Source organism: Hetaerina americana, unplaced genomic scaffold (assembly GCF_022747635.1).
Source record: "Hetaerina americana unplaced genomic scaffold, ioHetAmer1.1.p SCAF_7, whole genome shotgun sequence".
NCBI lineage: Eukaryota > Metazoa > Arthropoda > Insecta > Odonata > Calopterygidae > Hetaerina > Hetaerina americana.
The window spans coordinates 44,885,597-44,903,667 of record NW_027287316.1 but is presented as its reverse complement, the minus strand read 5'-3'; the positions used below and the strand labels follow the sequence as shown (position 1 = coordinate 44,903,667).

At 35.4% G+C, this 18,071-nt stretch overlaps 2 protein-coding genes across 2 annotated transcripts; both read right to left on the bottom strand.

The window, feature by feature from the left end:
* Window positions 1-14: 14 nt before the first annotated feature.
* LOC139696716 (rhomboid-related protein 4-like) lies at window positions 15-2,206 on the bottom strand. Its single transcript, XM_071595554.1, has 5 exons — window positions 2,031-2,206; window positions 1,754-1,921; window positions 1,517-1,679; window positions 1,174-1,425; window positions 15-217 (listed from the first exon to the last, which is right to left on the bottom strand). The coding sequence occupies exons 1-5, from the start codon at window positions 2,142-2,144 to the stop codon at window positions 174-176; spliced, it is 741 nt and encodes a 246-aa protein (XP_071451655.1). The 5' UTR covers window positions 2,145-2,206; the 3' UTR covers window positions 15-173.
* Window positions 2,207-6,889: 4,683 nt separating this feature from the next.
* Window positions 6,890-13,736, bottom strand: LOC139696463 (cleavage stimulation factor subunit 1-like). Its single transcript, XM_071595243.1, has 9 exons — window positions 13,610-13,736; window positions 13,334-13,461; window positions 12,711-12,916; window positions 10,990-11,223; window positions 10,304-10,464; window positions 9,654-9,804; window positions 9,137-9,230; window positions 8,766-8,897; window positions 6,890-7,159 (listed from the first exon to the last, which is right to left on the bottom strand). The coding sequence occupies exons 1-9, from the start codon at window positions 13,681-13,683 to the stop codon at window positions 7,047-7,049; spliced, it is 1,293 nt and encodes a 430-aa protein (XP_071451344.1). The 5' UTR covers window positions 13,684-13,736; the 3' UTR covers window positions 6,890-7,046.
* Between the last annotated feature and the right edge of the window lie 4,335 nt (window positions 13,737-18,071).

Below are 18,071 nucleotides of genomic sequence, written 5' to 3'. Positions count from 1 at the left end.
AGTTAATTTTTGTTCTATAAAAGATAGGTCATTGAAAGCTGGCCTTTTATTTTAATAAAAATATTTCTCAAAAATATACAGTATCTCAATTAAAAAATGTAAACATCATCTTAAACTAGTAATATCATGCTGGCAATCAATTTCCATTGAAGACCCAATGTGTGGCATCTTCCTTAAGTGTACCCCATTAAGTAGCTCCAGCGATAAAGTCTTTCTCCTGAAAAAAATAAAATAATGCATCAACTTCAGGAAAAATTGAGGGTATTTTCAGCAGAGGTATCAAAAACTTTTTTTTACAGATCGTACACAGGAACTTTCTCTGTATATCCAGTGCAAAATTTAAGAATGCCATTAAGCAAGACTTGTTAAAATACTACAATTTACATGAACTTAAACATTTATTAAAAAGAAATGCACTGACACACGGCACTTCATTATACTTGTGATGTGGATTATCATATTTCACTGGTGACTTGTTCCAGAACACCAAATGATAACAAGATTTTCAACCCCACTACACATTCATGAATTAGGTGAGGACACTATATATAATTAATAATCAGCATTCAACGGTTGAAATGATATTATAATTTATAGCGCACAACCCATGCTACCTGTGGCCTACAACCACATGCAACCAAAACCTGAGTTCACTTCCTATAATCTAAAGTAATAGGAAAATCCCCACAAAAATCAACTCTGCCATTTAAAAGCTTCTAAACACTTGGCAAAGCCACACAAAACAATCAAAGAGTTATTTCACTTGTACAACGCTAACTTTTACAAAATTACTTCCCAAAAATTAATTCGCAGTTTTCGTAAAACTTAAATAAATGGGTTTAGTTTTACCATGTAAGAAAGGTTTGCAGATTGAAAAAGGCCCGCAGAGTTGAAATATGGTGCATCGTTAGGGTAATTTACACTATTTCCAGGATTAACGGTAATGACAGAGTTCCATCAGCATGCACGATTATGTATACAAATTACGGGGCAACTTAAAATAATATTAAATTTGAAAATACCAGTCAACACCTAATTTGTCAATGTAGTTTCAGGTTTGAGAAGCACACACAAGTCGAGCATTCATGTTATGATCTGATGTTAGCTCTATTAGGGTAATCGAAGCAGAAGATATATTAGAATTATTGCATTGGGATAGCATAACATTTTTACCTGTAACCATGGCAATAATATGATCCACTAGGTCTCCCACAGGAGTGTGGATATATGCCATCCCAGCTAAGATTCCAGCAAGGTGTCCGACGAATGACGAACCGGGAACCAGGAAGTAGATAAGAATTAACTCAGACCAAACAGTATTCTGAAATGGCAGATTTAATGAACCATCTATTTCCCTCAAACGCCCTCCAGGGTTCACCGCATCTTCTCGCTTTGTCGTTAGAGCTTTCAGAGCGAACACAACACCTGTAAAAAATCACGTGGCGATGCTTAAACTGATAATTTTAGAAAGCTGTACATTTTCTTCTAAAAATAGACATTCCACCACAAGGCTCACCCGAAAATCCAATGGCGCATGTTTTCATGTAAGCATAATCATGAAGAACTCGAAACAGTATGGCAGACAAGGCGACATACGTAACACTGCACAACAGCGTCATCAGCAATAAAAATACTGCGAAATTACAACTTCCAAACATATCTTGCTCCAGTCCCCGGGCCTATAAATGCAACACGTATTTAATTTCATGATAAGCTTCCATTTTGGGAATAACAAAAGGTGATATTAACTTACCTTAGAGATAAAAGATATCATATTATAATACAAATGCATGTCGGAACCATGTTCAACTGCCGAAAGAAAAAGTCGAGAATACTCTTTTCCATTTAAAATATTCTCCGCGCTGACACAAACGTCCCATCTATCCCATGGAACGGAAATATAGCCGCTATATAGGAGGGCCTAGTTGAACAAAGAAAGTGAGTCAATTCAAAAATTACAATGACTAATCAAGGCAAGCGTGCACAACTACTTAAAAGGTATGTATCAATCACAAATTTCAATTAAGTACCTGACCAACAACGGCAATTAATGTCACTGGAGGAATTTGCGAAAATCCTATGCTTGCAACTTCATAACACAATAGTAGAACACCCAACCCAGGACCGCGTCTCCTTTCGCTCATCTTTCACGACTTCAGAGAACACCGCCAACAAATGAAACGAATGAAACAAACGCACGCTGGTTATCCCATGATCCCTACGAGTCGTTCCGAATGATGAAATGAATAACGGGGATAACCTTAAGGCATACTTGCATCACTCAAGATGGCCGAAAGGCGAACTTACAAAATACTCGCGGGGATTTCGAAATAAAACCATTGAAATATGTACAAGATAAGTTAGCCAATATGCACAAATTTCACTAAAACAATTATGAATAAAATATAGGGAAATCATTATATCCAAATGTAATATAAGTGGTGAAAAAGTTCAAAGATAATATATATTTTCAGCGAATTCCTGGGCAACTTATAGTCTACAAGTCGGGTATACATTTATTATTTAATAGGAAGTGGTTTATGAAGACCGGAAATAGTGATAAAAAATTACCAGGACAGAAAAGGGGTAGCTGAGGTATCATATGTTACAATTATGAGAGAAAAGGTGTAAATGGTCATACAAATACATCTATTCATACCACATATTACCTACCTACTTAGGTTGACCCTTGGAATTCTCCAAGGTGTAGAGTATTAGAGTTTATTTCTCGGTAAAGGTGTTATCTTAGCATATTATAACATTAAAATACAAAACAAAAAGAAAACCTTTCGTCATAGTTTAGTACCTATAAACTTAATTCTTGACTCAACTCAATCAAAAAGAGTGATAACTTACTGGTATTCCATTTCTCACTGATAATGATTCTTTATAAAGAAAAGGATTGCATGTCGCCTTTCATGTCATAATCATTTACAGAAATCCATCAAGGAAGGCAATTACTAAGAAATGCATTATTAATTAATTATGACTACATTGCAATGAAACTCTTATATTTACAAAAAGTGACGAAACCATAGTTAAAATATATTATCAGAAAGCCCAAAGTTAAATAAAAACTCAGTGACACTGACATAATTCCAAACAAAGATCGGGAAAAGGATGATTTTCTATGTTTTTCAGAATACCGGTTCAGCCTATTAGAATTAAATAAGTTAACATCATTGGTTATTATCTGGGAAGCAACTTGTGTGACACAGTAGTTAACGCTCTACCCCTGGACTATTGCTACCCACAGTATGCATACATTATAGCAAAAATCCTGCACTCTCAGTAAAACTCCATGATAAGAACCTAAATTTTGCGGATCGTGTAAATTTCTTGGGTGTTCAGACTGAAAATCATCCCTAAAATGGTCCTTATATGTAGCTAACTTAAATTGAAACTTAATAAAACTATTTTTCAGCTGAAATTTTAGTTTTTTAGTGCTAACTTAAGTATCGTTAAATGTATTTATCACTCAAATTTTCAATCTCAATTATTTTATGGCATCCTGGGGTGGCTCAAGCCAGAGGCAAAATATTTTTATAGTGCAGGAACCAGGGCCATAAGAGCTATCTTAACCTTACCTTTTAGACACCACTGCAAGCCTCATTTTCATGAGCTGCAAAGTATGCCACTGGCTGCTCTTTATGTATACAATCTAATTTTATTTGTTAAGAATAACATGCATATATATGAACGGAACCTAAATATCCATCACCATTATAAACGGAAAAAACTTGACATACACGTTGAGGCAAGATCATATAATTTGAGTGATGGGACGACCACTGACCACCATGGGACAATACCATGTTTCCCCCAGATTTGAAAGCATTTCCTTCAAATAATTTCAACCATAATCTTAGAGCATACTTGTTTATAAAACCTTTTTACTCTGTGGATGAAGTTTGTGCATTATGTAAAGAAAAGTCTTAAATGTAGTATGAAAAATATCCCTATGTAATTAATGTAAATAACCTTTTTTTTCATGTAAGGTATACCAACAAAATTGATGTACATGTTATCATTTCATGAAAAAAACCATGCTGAACCAGCTTATGTTCAATAAAGCAATAAATAAATAAAATTAAATCAATTTGTTTTCTTTTTACTCTTTATTTCTAATAACAACACATAGCCCTTTCCAAATTTATACCTCAAAGATGCCAAAATCATTACTGGATTTGAATTAACAATGTGACAGGTTAGCCAAACATTATTAAAATATATTCGATGGCTAACCTAAATTATTCTCTAAAATGAAAATTTATATAAATTTTATGGGGAAAATAAACACTACAAAATTATAAAAATCAACTTATTCAAGGTTTTCCACCTACTTAAGGTTTTGGATGGTCCCTAATGACTATTACGTTTTACATATCACAAGAATTTCCTTTTATTTGTCCTACATTAATTCCTTTTTCATAATTTCTGTTTACCTTAATGCTGTCTAAAAATCTTATTCTCCTCCTTTTACATCATTTACCCAAAACTCACAGATCTATCACATCTTTCGACATCACGATATGGCATTCTTTCCAATATTGCCTCCATCCACTTTTTCAGATTAGCCCTAGCAATTTACTCTCATTCAAAATACTTAAAACTTAAGCATTTGTCTTCCTCTATGTACCATTTCTTTTTTGTCACACACATCTCAGAATTCTCCAATCCATGCTCATCCTCTTGCCTCAAAATCCAGGTTTTATATCCATTAAGTTCTACGCTCCATTTTTATTTATACATATATTTACTTAGTGTATCTGCCACCAATTCCCTTATTTATGTACATGCTCTTTTTACTGAAACAATTCTTACTCTAATGTCTCCACTTTGATGCCTACATTCCCCTAGAATGCCATCCTTATAGATGTACTGTCCTACTTTCTCTTCTACTTTATGTTTAACTTATTTTGCCTACATCTTTAGAATCTCATTACATTTGTTTCCTTTCAGTTCATATTGATTTCTCAACTCTCACATTTTTCCTGTAAAGAACCAAATGATATGTTATTTAAAGACTTTATCTATATAATTATTGCTTGATCATCAGCAAATGTAACTGACTTAAGTCATCTCACTGCCCAACTATATTCTTAGCTCAACCCCTTTCCATGCCAACTAAATTATGATTCGAATGCATAAACAACTGGAAAGCTGTGTAATTTGATGACACTTTCTAAATCTATGGCAAACCATGATACAATCTGGCATTTTCCATGAGTACCTACCTATTATACCTTGGGTGATGCTTGAACCAGATATTAATTATTATTACACCTTATCTCCAGCAGGACTTAATTTATTTGTCACCAGGATTATTTGTAATTCCTAAACTGTACTCTCCTATCTCTCTCCCACCCCTTTGCCTACCACTATAATTAGTAATTAGTTTTGCTATTGAATATATAAACTTTTTCCCAACAGTGACAACTTGAAGGTCCATTTATTACATCTGGATTACTCCAATTTATTGAGGATCGAGATGGTCTGGGGGCTTACGTACTGGCTTCCCACCCTGAGGGCCCAGGTTCAAATCCAGGTGGAGTTGAATATTTGTCAGAGGTATCTCGATCCCTACTTGAGGTGCCTAGTGGAGGGCACTTTGAGAGAGTATGCCGTCCATCAGATAGGATGTTAAGCTGTGGACCCCTTGGTGCCTTTCATAAAGAGTAGGCTAATGCCGACGCCGGGTTTCTCTCCACCCTTCATCCTTTCCTATGACAAATGGCAAATGACCTCAGCTGTTGGTCGCCACCCTAAATACTACTACTATTACTACTCTAATATGATCTGCTTTAATCTCCACCAATAATATTCTACCACTCACCTGTGGCTACATATTCACCAACCTTATCCCTAGTTTCCTATTTAGTACTACGACCACTGCACATTGACTCTCCACCCCCTACTATTAACTCTGCATTTGCTCTGTAACTATTGCTCCAGTAATCCCTACTGTCTCTCCATCTAACTCCATACAATCCTAACATATCCATGCCTTCTTTATGTATTTCTCCTTTGATATTTTTTAGCTTCCCTGTCATTATTGTCCCAATATTCCATATACCAACCTTAACTATTGCAGTTCTCTTCTGGGCTTTCTTTTCCACTGCTTTGAACTCGGTTTGGCAGAGATTTTGTGTAATGATGACCACAGAACTTTTATTTCCCCACTAAAGGGACACTCAGTTTAGTGGACTTAGATCTATTATAAGATCCCATTCTGCAGAGTGAGGAGAATTTTGGAGTGAGGAGATAAGGCGATGTTGAGGTAGGCAATCACAACTATGCTGTCTAGTTGTCATAAATGTCATATTCCATGTAGCTCAACTAGGGGAAATAATTAACTGAAGATGCAAGATTTTCAACAATTTCAATTCTCTCCTTGATCCAGGTTTATCAATATAAGATTCAATCAGTACTGATATTGAGGAGGTGTAAAGAATACAGGTAAAAAAGAATGTTATTCAGGCCATTTTTGCTAATAGATTGAAAATGGTCCATTATAGAGAAAAGTAAAGAATGATATTCAAAGGTGAGGCATTCTCTTAGTGTGACCAAGAATGTATCAGTATATAGGACAAATTACAGTACTACCTTCCGTCGTTAAAATCAACACTTGTAAAAATTATCAATTACATTAATGTATTCATTATTAAATTAACCACTACTATCATGCCTACTTTGCATAATTAACATCTTTTAATAAGTTTCAGAAGGGTCCATTTCAGAATTCGATGACTATCATGCTTGGAGCTCTAATACAACCTCATTAGAATATGCTGTGAGACCAGATATTAGTTGAACTACAGAAAACTTATGAACGATAAGAAACAGAATGTGAGCAATCAAAGAAATTTAATTTTAGGTGTTTATCTTTTCATGAAAGATTTCATTTGGTTTATTATTTAAAAACAAAGTTGATACAGAAAATATTGATCATAAGTTCACTCCTGAGTTAAACTTTCATACAACCTTAAGACACACAAGGAATAAGATGACCAGGAAACAATAAGTTTTCTTCATCAGAATTAACTTCAATGTGTTGGAGTTCTTCTATACCAAAATCGTGCACGGAAATCATCAGAACAGGTAAGGAATGCAGGTGCATTTGGGGAATGCACTAAATACCTAACAGGACCATTATGACCTGAAAAAGGAATACACATCTTTTACTACCAGTGCCCATACTTATACACATATTGTACAGCTTTTAAGTTACTGAGAATCTACTTCATAAGCCTCTTTTGAATAATGAGACACATATCTAATGGATACCAATATTTCATCTTACAAAATCTCACTCAACACAACAATTTTGATAATAATTCTGTAGGAGCTCAATAATCCACATTTCTGGAATGGATAGCAAGCTAAAAAACTGATGCAATAACTGAAATATAAAAGAATACCTACGAACCCAGGAATATTCAATTATTCTCCAGCAAATATGCATCAATTTCAATTCTATTGAAAGATGGATGTAAATAGTGTCAAAATACATGAGAAACAACACATTTTAATGCTATAAGTACACATTTTCAAATATTTACACAAGTACTAAGCCACTCCATCTACGATTTCCTTCTACATAATTTTATTCATATTCTTTTCATACCCAGAAAAATTAGAGAAATATGCAGAAAAAATGTAGGGAGCTATTTATGCACTAACAATAAAGGATAATATGTATAATGTTTTAAAGACAAGACGAAAGCATTACCTAGATTTAGAAATGAAAAACCTGGAAACAAGAAAGGAATAAGGCGAGGCACTTTCACCAGGTACACTCTATGCTTACTTAGAGAATACGACGATAAATCCAAAGAAATACTACAGAGTGCATATCCATAGGAAAAATCATATGGTATATTGCCAAAGATTATCAATAGTGGATGAGAATAAACAAAAAGGCTGCCTGTTAACTTGGAGAAGATGACAGAAAAAGCAACATGAAGAAACACCTAAATAAAACATATTTTAAGTAAGCTTTTCTATGACATTGAGACATTTACAACAACACAAGCAGAAATGAGAAATTTGAAGAAACAAAAATGGTATAGAAAAATTTGTAATATGTCCAGCAATTCAAGGTCACACTACAGCTTCATTTGCAAAATTTCTCGGATATTACTTCAACTTTTTTATTGACTAATTAAAAATAAATTCAAATCTTGGTGCAATGGAGTTTCTTTTTTGCAATGCATGGACAGCAATTGCTACAGATGTGAGGCTTAAATGACTGGCTGGATGTATCCTGAGGCTCAATAGCATACTGAAGGTCATAATTGAGGGAAACATGTGAGGGGAGAGTAACAGAGGAAAAGCCTAAAACAAACCGCGAGGCAATGGAAAATGTTGGTGCAAGGACATAAGAGGGAATGAAGAGACTGGCAGGAAACAGGAGATTCTGGAGAGCTGTGACCAACCAATCCTTAGATTGATAGCCTGTGATGAAGGAGAGCAATATGTACAGCCTTTCTAATGCATACACAAAACTTTACTATGCAAGTACTTCATGTCATGAAATATTTAGCATAAAAAGATTTTGAAAGAAATCAGATCATGACTTTGAATTTCATCACAGATGTCTTTGGTGTAAATGTACTAAAAAGCACCATGCCTGTAACAGGGGTTTACTCTTAGCTTTGAATTATCCATATTTTGAATGGAGTGGGGTTGAAATGATTATGTTTTAGTGTAATTCATTACATTCAGTTTTCTTTTTTAAGTTTTGAAAAATAACCATGACTCACCTAAAGAAAGGAGCTGCTTTCTGGATGCATTCCTTGAATTCCAACAGCAAAGACTAGTTGTAGCTTCGTCAGGGAACATAACATAATCTTCTGTATGATTAAAGGCAGCTTGTGCTTTGTGCTCTTGTTTCCCTGCAGGAAAAAAAATATTTATTTATGGAAAAGGTAAGAGTTAAATGAGTACTCTTGTAGGACAGTAAACACTCAATAATTCCCCCAATATGTACATAGTAATTGCATTCTGCGAGTGACAGTAATGAGTCATATTCATACCCAGATTATTACTTCTACTGATCATTATGAAATACATACATACATCCAAAACCAGTAGATTACCTAATTAATAAATCATGATTTTGTGCTTTCCTTACCTGTGGTTCCAGCACCTGTGTAAGCTATAAGACATCTGCTTGTTGAAAGCTCCCACAACTTAACCAATGAATCCTTCCCAGAAGAAAGTAAATACTGGAAGGCGAATTAATTTTAGATGAATTAGCAGTGTTTTTTGAACAGTTCGACAATTCAAGTTTTAATTTATTTGAACTACCTAGCTAAGATTTTGGCAAAGGGAGAGTAGAAGATTTAATGAGGGCACGACTTAACATGGATATATGAAAACATTGAATACTATATTGTAAAATAATCAACACAAATTTTAAGTAACTCTGAGCAACAATGATAAAGATTTATTTTTTCCCTCTTTTGTCCACCACCTGGTAACCTTATGATTTTATGAACATGAAGGACACTATAAGGAACCCTTTTTGAGTATTGGGAAAATAGGATATTTACTTCACAATCTGACATTTCCCTGAATACATTTGAAATTTAAATTAAAGTAATTAAAGTTCCACCACTGACTACAAAAAAAACACTGTATCTACTTACTTTCCCATTCCGTGAAAATGTAATTGAGCAGACTTCAGCTCCATCATGAGCTTTCAGAAATGTATTGACGCACCTATTGGATACACCATCCCAAACTTTCACACTGCCATCACGTCCTGCTGATGCATATACTTTGGCATCAGGAGAATACCTTCATGTGAATAAATAAACACTTTTCATCAGGTCTGTTGTGAGAATACCATACTTACTATGAAAAAAACAGGTGCAACTTCATTAAATTAAAGAAGTGGTTCCTCTCATAGAATGAAAAAAACTGTAATTCCTCGCTTACAAATAATTAATGAGCTCACTGTAAAGTTTCCCTCCATGATTCCCGTGTTGATTAATTCAGCACACTTCTTACTTCTTCACTATCTTTATACATCGTAAAACTTGAATCATGACTCACTGAAAGCTATCAATAAATGAATGTCTCTCAGATAATCCTTTAACTTCCATTAATTTAGGAGGAATGTCTAACTCATGCAAAAATACTTTAATCTCTTAAATAGAAAAGTTATTAATTTGTCGATATATATTCTATCTGAGGTTCATTTTTAAGGATGAGTAACATAAAATCTATGAGCATTAAATGCTTGAAATGTCAATGACATATTTACATACAAATGTACAAAATTGAAAATAAATACTTTATTGATGTTAGTCCTGCAACATGCTGGTGACTTGGAATACTGCACACATAACATTGAGCAGTGTTGACATCATACACTCGCATTACAGGATGGTTGGTACCCACTACCAAATAGTCACCTGTTGGGTGAAACGCCATGCACCGTATCTGATCAGCATCCTGTTGGTGGAGATAAGAAATACATTATGCAGTGCTTCAAAACAAACTGCACCGAAGTTGATAAACCAGTGTTTCATTGAATGGATTTCTATAATGCACCTGTAGAATCTTCGATTGAGAGAGGGTGCACATCTATAAAAGACTTTGATTTAGATTGAAATTTCCCCAACATGTCACATGCTACGACCAGGGATTGTATTATAGAACTAACTTCTGGAGAGAAAGCATTTTGTGACAAAATGGTAAAGTTCTTTTATTAGAAGTCAAGTATAAACCATTAGGGATGAGGAATTCATATTCATATTTAAAATATAAAGTAGGTTAGTCAAATGCTACATCATCAAGTCACTTGCTGAACCAAAGGGAACTGTCCGGTAACAGGGCTTGGTATATTTGATACATTTACAGTGGTACAGTTAATGAACAATTATATTTGAAATTTATATATACCACACTCCAAGCCTCTAAAATGTCAGAGTAGATAAATCATGTTCAAAATGAAAAATTTTAAAATTTAATAATTACCGTTATAGTTTTAAATGCCTTCTTAACTGATGCCTTACTGTAGTCAAAAAGTTTTATAGTGAAATCTCGTGACCCAGATACTAGAATTGGTTCCCTAGGATGAAATTCAAGACATGTAACTTCTTCCAAGTGATCATATAATGTCCGAATAACAGGATGTCCTTGCTGATCCCCTCCAGCAGGTTCTACAGCATCTGGTGCAGACTTAGCTAACATACGATCTACATCCAGAATCTGAAATATATTCAAAGGATATTATGTGTAATAACATTTTAGAATTAAAAGTGATTATTACAGGAATTGTAAAAAAACATCAACTAGACACACATGAGTTATGTAGGATCCAAAAAATAATTTAGTAAAAATAGGCAAAATTTATAAGAAAATTACCATTTGCCTCAGTTTACCTATAGTACTTTTGACCCACAAATTATATGCATTGCTTTGGCATAGCTTGATTCATTAAAATTGTATCAGTAGTAAATAGCAAAAATGTAAAATATTTAAGTAAAGTTTTTCATATGAATAAATGTTAAAACTCAATGATATAGTTAAGGCTTTTTATCATACCTGTACATTGTACCGGTATGCAGTTTGGATTCATATGGGAATACAGGAATTCAATAGGCAAAAAATGTGCATTGGTTGGATATCCATATATCAACTAAAAGGAATGAGTGATATTATTGGATACTGGAAAGGAAGCTCAGGGATTTCATTCACAGACCACAAAATCAGCCACAGAATTTACAAGAAGGGAGTTGATGCCAGGTATACTAAGTACACAAGTAAAGATTATAAAAGACTTTAGTAATTGGCTATTATATGAATTTGAAACCTGTTCTTAGAGGTAAAAATATGTGGGTTGGTTGAAAAACTTTTAATGTGCAGGTATGGAGAGGAATGGAGAATGTAAGCGGGAAAGAGAAGAAGACTGATAATCAAGTTTTAAACATAGTAAGAGAAGAGGGAAGTTCCTAGGTGAAATCTGAAGAAGGCAGAAAGTGGTAGGAAGAAATACTGACATGTAGCGAGATGTTGAAGGCTGTTATACAGAGGAGAATGTTGGGTAAGCAAGGTAGAGGAGGGATGAGAAAATGCTTTTCGGATGGCATGATGACAAGTTGAAAGTAATGAAAATCAAAGAGGGAAATAATGTGGTAAGAGGGAGCTAATATAACAAGTAGCCCATAATGGCCATTAGGGACTTAACTCCCAAGGCTGTTTACATTGGGGGAGAAGGGGCAGAGGGAATACTAAAATGTCTCAACATACTAAGAACTGACTTTTCATAAATCTTTTAATGAAGCAAATACCAGGAAGTATTAATTATGTGAAATTTACCTCCCATAAAAATATGAAATTATCAGAATAACCATAAAACTTAAGCATTCAATTATCAAGTCCAAAGTCAGATAATGAAATTGTCACTGAAGAAGTTACAATGATGGCATTGTTGACAGTTGACAACTTGCTATCGGTTCGATTTGTGTGATTGGCATTGGAATGAACACCTACCAGACCTGCTACACTAACCAGAGTTATTGAGTGATTAGGTCAGTCAGTTTTTGCAACTTACAAATACAGTAATAAATTGTGTAACCCAGCCATAGTGACTTTCATAACAATTACATTGTAAAACGACAAACAGCTATGTTTGATATTAACATTACTCTAATGCAATTAGTGATAGAAGTACAAAAATGTAAGATTAAGCATACTTTAATGGATGCATCAACGCTGCCTGTAGCAACCAGCTGACCATCATTACTGAATGCACCAGCTCTGCAGTTGCCTTTGTGAGATGTAACGTAAGCAGTCTCATATAGTGCTGGTTCAGGAGCAGTAGTTTGCATATCCGTCTCAAATTCTAAATCGAGACCAGGTCCTAATAATGCCTCCGCTCTTGTCTGAGGTTTTTGTATCTCTGAAAGTTAGGAAATCCGTTTATAAAAACAATGAGGAAAGGCAGCTGTTTTACCAAGTTATACTTAGAGTATTATTCCACAGTACATTTTTATTTGCAAACAAAAAGAACTTACATTTCCACGCGAGATATATAAACCACCAAAAATTACAATGTGAAGACTTCAAACAATTTAAATGGTTGAAAATTGATTTAGCTAGATAGGCCAGCTTTGGCCGGCTGCAAGTCATTACTCGCAGTATGGAAAAGAAAGTGACACATCTACTTTAGTGGATACAACCTATGCTGAAAAATGTGAGGTGGTCATATTTTACTGTGGGAAAGTGACCATAAGAATAGAAAAATTGTACTCTTCGTGTATAAAGGGGCATTGCAGTATTATGAATAAAAATTCATAACCTCAACATTATTATATACCTGGCTCATGCTGTAGCCCGGTCAGAACTATGTGTAAAAGTCTGTCGGACGGTGGACAAGGAGGATCGGCTTGAACTGCTGTGGATAAACTTACAGCCAAGTTCTGGTGTCCATCGTAGAATAATTGGCTAAAGAAAGGATATAATAAAAAATATGGATACTGTTCATACTTTATCGTATCATAGTAATAACTGAGTACTGATAATAATATGTAAGATGTGATAAATGCAGCGTCAGTTTATTTTCTCCCGTGATTACAAGAAAACATTTCCTTACCTCACCATTAATCTGTACAGAAGTTCTCTATTTTTCAATACATTCTTAGGATCCACACCTTCGTTTTCTTTCATTATTTTGGAATTACAAGAACAAAAATTATTTCACAAATATTTGTAAACAAACCGTACCGTAAATGTATCGATTTCGTTCGACTACGTCGACAGTCAATTCGTCCGACTTTTGGCGCTCTTTTAAAAATATATAACAGGAAATATTTTTGACTAAGAATTTGTAAAAGTTATTACATTCGTTTAATCAGGACTTGATTTGATTGCTGGTATTGAAGGAAATTTTATCCAACTTTCACAGTATTTATTCTGTATTAATCAAATTGATCAAACACCTAATTTCATGTAAATATAAAATGAACGTACCTACGGTCTTGAAGGAATGAAAATGGGATAGCCTAGACCGTAAACTTGATTGGCACAAGTTTGAAAAGTGGGTGGTGGAAAAAACAAAGTTACAAGTAACTCAATCCATCACAAAGGTCTAACGCACTGGAGTGATTGCTTATTTACGTAAGTCCGTCCTGTTTTGTAACTTATGTATTGCTACTTGCCATTCATCTCTGTGATTGGCGGGTCACTGCCATAGGAGGGATCCTTGTAAACCCTGAGTGTGCGTGTAAATGCGATTCACAAAGGTCTAACACACCGGAGTGATTGCTTGTTTACGTTAATCCGTCCGTGTTTCGCTACATTTGTTTTATAATTTGGCTTGCATCTGTGTGACTGGCAGGTCACTGTCACAGGAGGGATCCTTGCACACCCTGAGTGTGTGTGTGAATGCGATTTACGGGAGCTCTGTTATTCCTTGACACACCCTAGTGATCTAGTGGTTGTAAGTTTGATTTCATTTTTATTATTTATTTTGACTTGGTGGTGTGTGATTGAGGCATACGCGGGTCACTGTTTCTTAAACACACCCCTGACTTGTAACTTTGTTTTTTCCACCATCCCCTTTTCATCCTTGTGCCAATCAAGTTTCTGGTCTCGGCTATCCCGTTTTCACCTAATTTCATGCTTCTAAACACTAATTAATATGAGTTTTGAAGAATTCTTTTTCCAATAATAAACATTATATCCAACATTATAAAGGATTTGATTAACTTTTTAGTGGCAAAATACCTCAAGGAGAGCTTCCATTTGGCCGGTCCTAACAACCTTCTCTACAAGAGGACCATTTTCCCTTCACCATCTTTAAACATTTAGAGATAGCCATGAGTTTTTTGCAGGAACCATTTAATACTCTGTGATACCAAATGCAAATTGAACCTAGATGGAATGACTACCAATGAGCCAAACTGTGATCATGCTAAATTTTCATGCGGTAAGTAACACATATAAGTATCATACTTTCTCAACCTCTAGTGTACGCATTCACAAATTCATTGTGCACAAATCAGAATTTGTGTATTAATAATGTATTAATCAGAAGTATTAATAATGAAAAATATCGATATATGTATGTACAAATACATAGGCATGCTCACAAAGCCGACCACATACATTCACTATGTAATTTGCTAATCAGGATACTGAACACTTCTGGGCCTCCTGCTGACCTATTTAAAAAACTGCCAAATTGAACTTTCTATGATTTGTTTGCGTTAAGCAGCCTCATGCATATTAAGCAGAGCCTAAAGTGACACACTATCTGGTCAACTTCAGTCACAACAAAAAAAATCAAAATCTAGACATTAAATTTTGGAGGCTTTCAAGACCTATTTTTGACCCAACTTGGCAATAAAAATGTTCTCACCCTGTTATATAATATATCAATATTTCTGTCTGAAGACATCCACATGCCATGGGCCAATAAAGATTATTATTACAAGGGATGTGTTAATTATAAGCATTCAATTGATCATATCCAGGTGTTTCATACATAATAGCATCCATAAATATGTATTTTGTAAACTATGGTTCTTTAAGCCCACAGTTTGTACTTAGTATTCAATTTGGTTGCCATGTTGTCTGAACTTAAGCTGGCCACCTACCTTGAAGACTACTTTTTTCAGAAACTGTCAGTGATCACCATAGACAGACCCAACAATAGGGGGATCGAGATGGTGCGGGAGTAAACGTATTGACTTCCCACCCAGAGGGCGCGGGTTCAAATCCCGGTGGTGTTGAATATTTTTCAGAGGTATCTCGATCCCTACTTGAGGTGCTTTGTGGAGGGCACTTTGAGTAAGTACGCTCTCCGTCGGATGGGACGTTAAACTGCGGACCCCTTGGCGCCTTAAGTAAAGAGTAGGCTAATGCCGATGCCAGGTTTCTCTCCACCCTTCATCCTTTCCTGTCCATCCCCTATGGCGCAAATGACCTCAGTTGTCGGTCGCCTCCCCTAAAATCTACTACTACTACCCCAACAATAGTGTAAAGTGGGATAGCTCCATCTACAAACACTAAATAACCTTAAACTACACATTGCAACAAAGCTGCATATACCGCCTGAAATGTTCCAACTGTGATGCCATAAACATCGGGCAAACAGGAAGGAATCCTATCACGAGAATAGCAGAACACCAGGCCTCCATTAATGGCAGGATTAACTAATTATTTACCAATCATCTCCTTGACTAAGGTCACACTAGCAATTTCTACACCTAGAGAAGAAGGGACCGAGATTAGATGCCCTCAAAGAGCAGGGGATTTTAAGATACCTGAAATCAAGGCACCAACAACTTGTTGATGAACATTTCTATCCCACACTTTTCCTCCTTCTTGCACCTATCCTATTTTGTCCCCAATCCTTCCCATTTCCCACCCACTGGCACATCCGCTACCATCCCTTCTCATTTCACCTCCTCTTGCCCTACCCCAGCTTACCCCTACCTTCCCCCCTCCAATGGTTATTTCATATAAATACATAAACACACACACACACTATATTTCCAATAACGTCACCTTGCAACTAAACCATATCATGAAAATCAAAAATTCTGGTGGAATCCACAAAGTTAGTCTTCCCTCATTTACTTGTAGTATGACTTCCACAAGTAATGCCTAAGACAGTTTCTTATATCAAGAATTAATTCACTGGTGAGCAGATCGAACTGGCAGTCATTCATGATTTATCACTACCTCAGCTTCATCCAAGCAACATGATTTTTTGATTATCAAACCTTCCTTGAACCATGGGAAAGGAACTGAACTGGCCCCACTACCCTGTGTGAATTTCACACTCTGTTAGGCTTGGTATTTGATGAATTCTAACCCCATCTATCAAACCAACATTCAGGTTGATTACTGTGGTTATATCTTATTGTACAGCATACTATCTTTCCAGGAAATTGCAAATAAAATTACTCTCTTGAGCAATAAGTGTGAGCTTATAAAATGTGCTGCTTGGATTTCTTGGATTCTGTAGCTTTCAGCATTACCTCTCATCAAAACTAAAAAGAATAAAACAATAAATCTTCTTCCTCAGTGATGCCACACCATATTACATGGATGATATTGACAACAATCGTAGGAGTTAAGCAACAATTTCAGAGTGCAAAAATCATTCGCATTGACCGGATCCCTTGATGTCCGGCCGAGTGCTTTAGCAAGTTCAGCTATCGAGGCATCCTCTTTAACTCTGAAATTTTGGGGCTTATTTCAGAGTTTAAGAGGACGCCTCAATAGCTTACCTGGCTAAAGCACTTGGCTGGGCATTGAGGGATTCGGGTTCGAATCCTGGTCAAGGCAAATGATTTTTACACTCTGAAATTGTTGCATTAAAATGCTTATTAGCGGATGACTCAGTCAAAAGTTTATGTTGCGGCATCCCCACATTATCACGAGGAGTTTCAATTCATGTCAGGTCCCTAAAAATAATAAGGGTAAGTCAGATAAGAAAAGCCTGAAGCTAATTTTTTTTCATGTTGTAGTGAGATCACCAAGGGGTATCCATGCGTTGACCCAAAGAGGTCATATTTGACAGGATGCAGTTTTCTATAAAGACATATTCCTATCACTAAATCAATAATCACTCAAAGTGAATTTTTATAATTTTGCCAAAAACTCATTCATTGGGAACTATTCACAACATCTTAAATAACAAATGGCATGCAAACGAGGTAAAACTGAGGCCCAAAAATGTACTGCAAGGTTAATTAATGCTGCAAACAAGAAATACTTATGACAAGTAACACTTGGGATTAAAATATAATTTAGATGTTAATGACAAGGTGCCCATTATCCAGCTATCAAGAAATTCCCTTGACCCTTCCAGGAAGAATGTTTTAGTTTTCCATGGCATTCCACATCCCCAAAGAATTGTATTTTTAGAAAAATATTGGTTATGCATTAATAAGTAATGCATACATGTGTAAGAAATTACAAGAAACTGGTTGGAAGTCTCAATGCGATATCGGGCATGTAAAATAATACCTTGCTCTGTGCAAGGAGTGTATGCGAATAAATGAAGATTTGTGTGAGTGCACCATCTTGAAAAGGAATTGTAT

Excerpts from the sequence above, each read along its gene's own strand:
- LOC139696463 (XM_071595243.1), bottom strand. The coding sequence starts at position 13,683 with ATGAAAGAAAACGAAGGTGTGGATCCTAAGAATGTATTGAAAAATAGA. Across the intron at positions 11,224-12,710 it reads GCGTTGATGCATCCATTAAA|ATTCTGGATGTAGATCGTAT; the intron begins GTATGCTTAATC and ends AATATATTTCAG. Across the intron at positions 7,160-8,765 it reads AAAGCAGCTCCTTTCTTTAG|GTCATAATGGTCCTGTTAGG; the intron begins GTGAGTCATGGT and ends TTCCTTTTTCAG.
- LOC139696716 (XM_071595554.1), bottom strand. The coding sequence starts at position 2,144 with ATGAGCGAAAGGAGACGCGGTCCTGGGTTGGGTGTTCTACTATTGTGT. Across the intron at positions 1,680-1,753 it reads TGATATCTTTTATCTCTAAG|GCCCGGGGACTGGAGCAAGA; the intron begins GTAAGTTAATAT and ends TTGCATTTATAG. Across the intron at positions 218-1,173 it reads TATTATTGCCATGGTTACAG|GAGAAAGACTTTATCGCTGG; the intron begins GTAAAAATGTTA and ends TATTTTTTTCAG.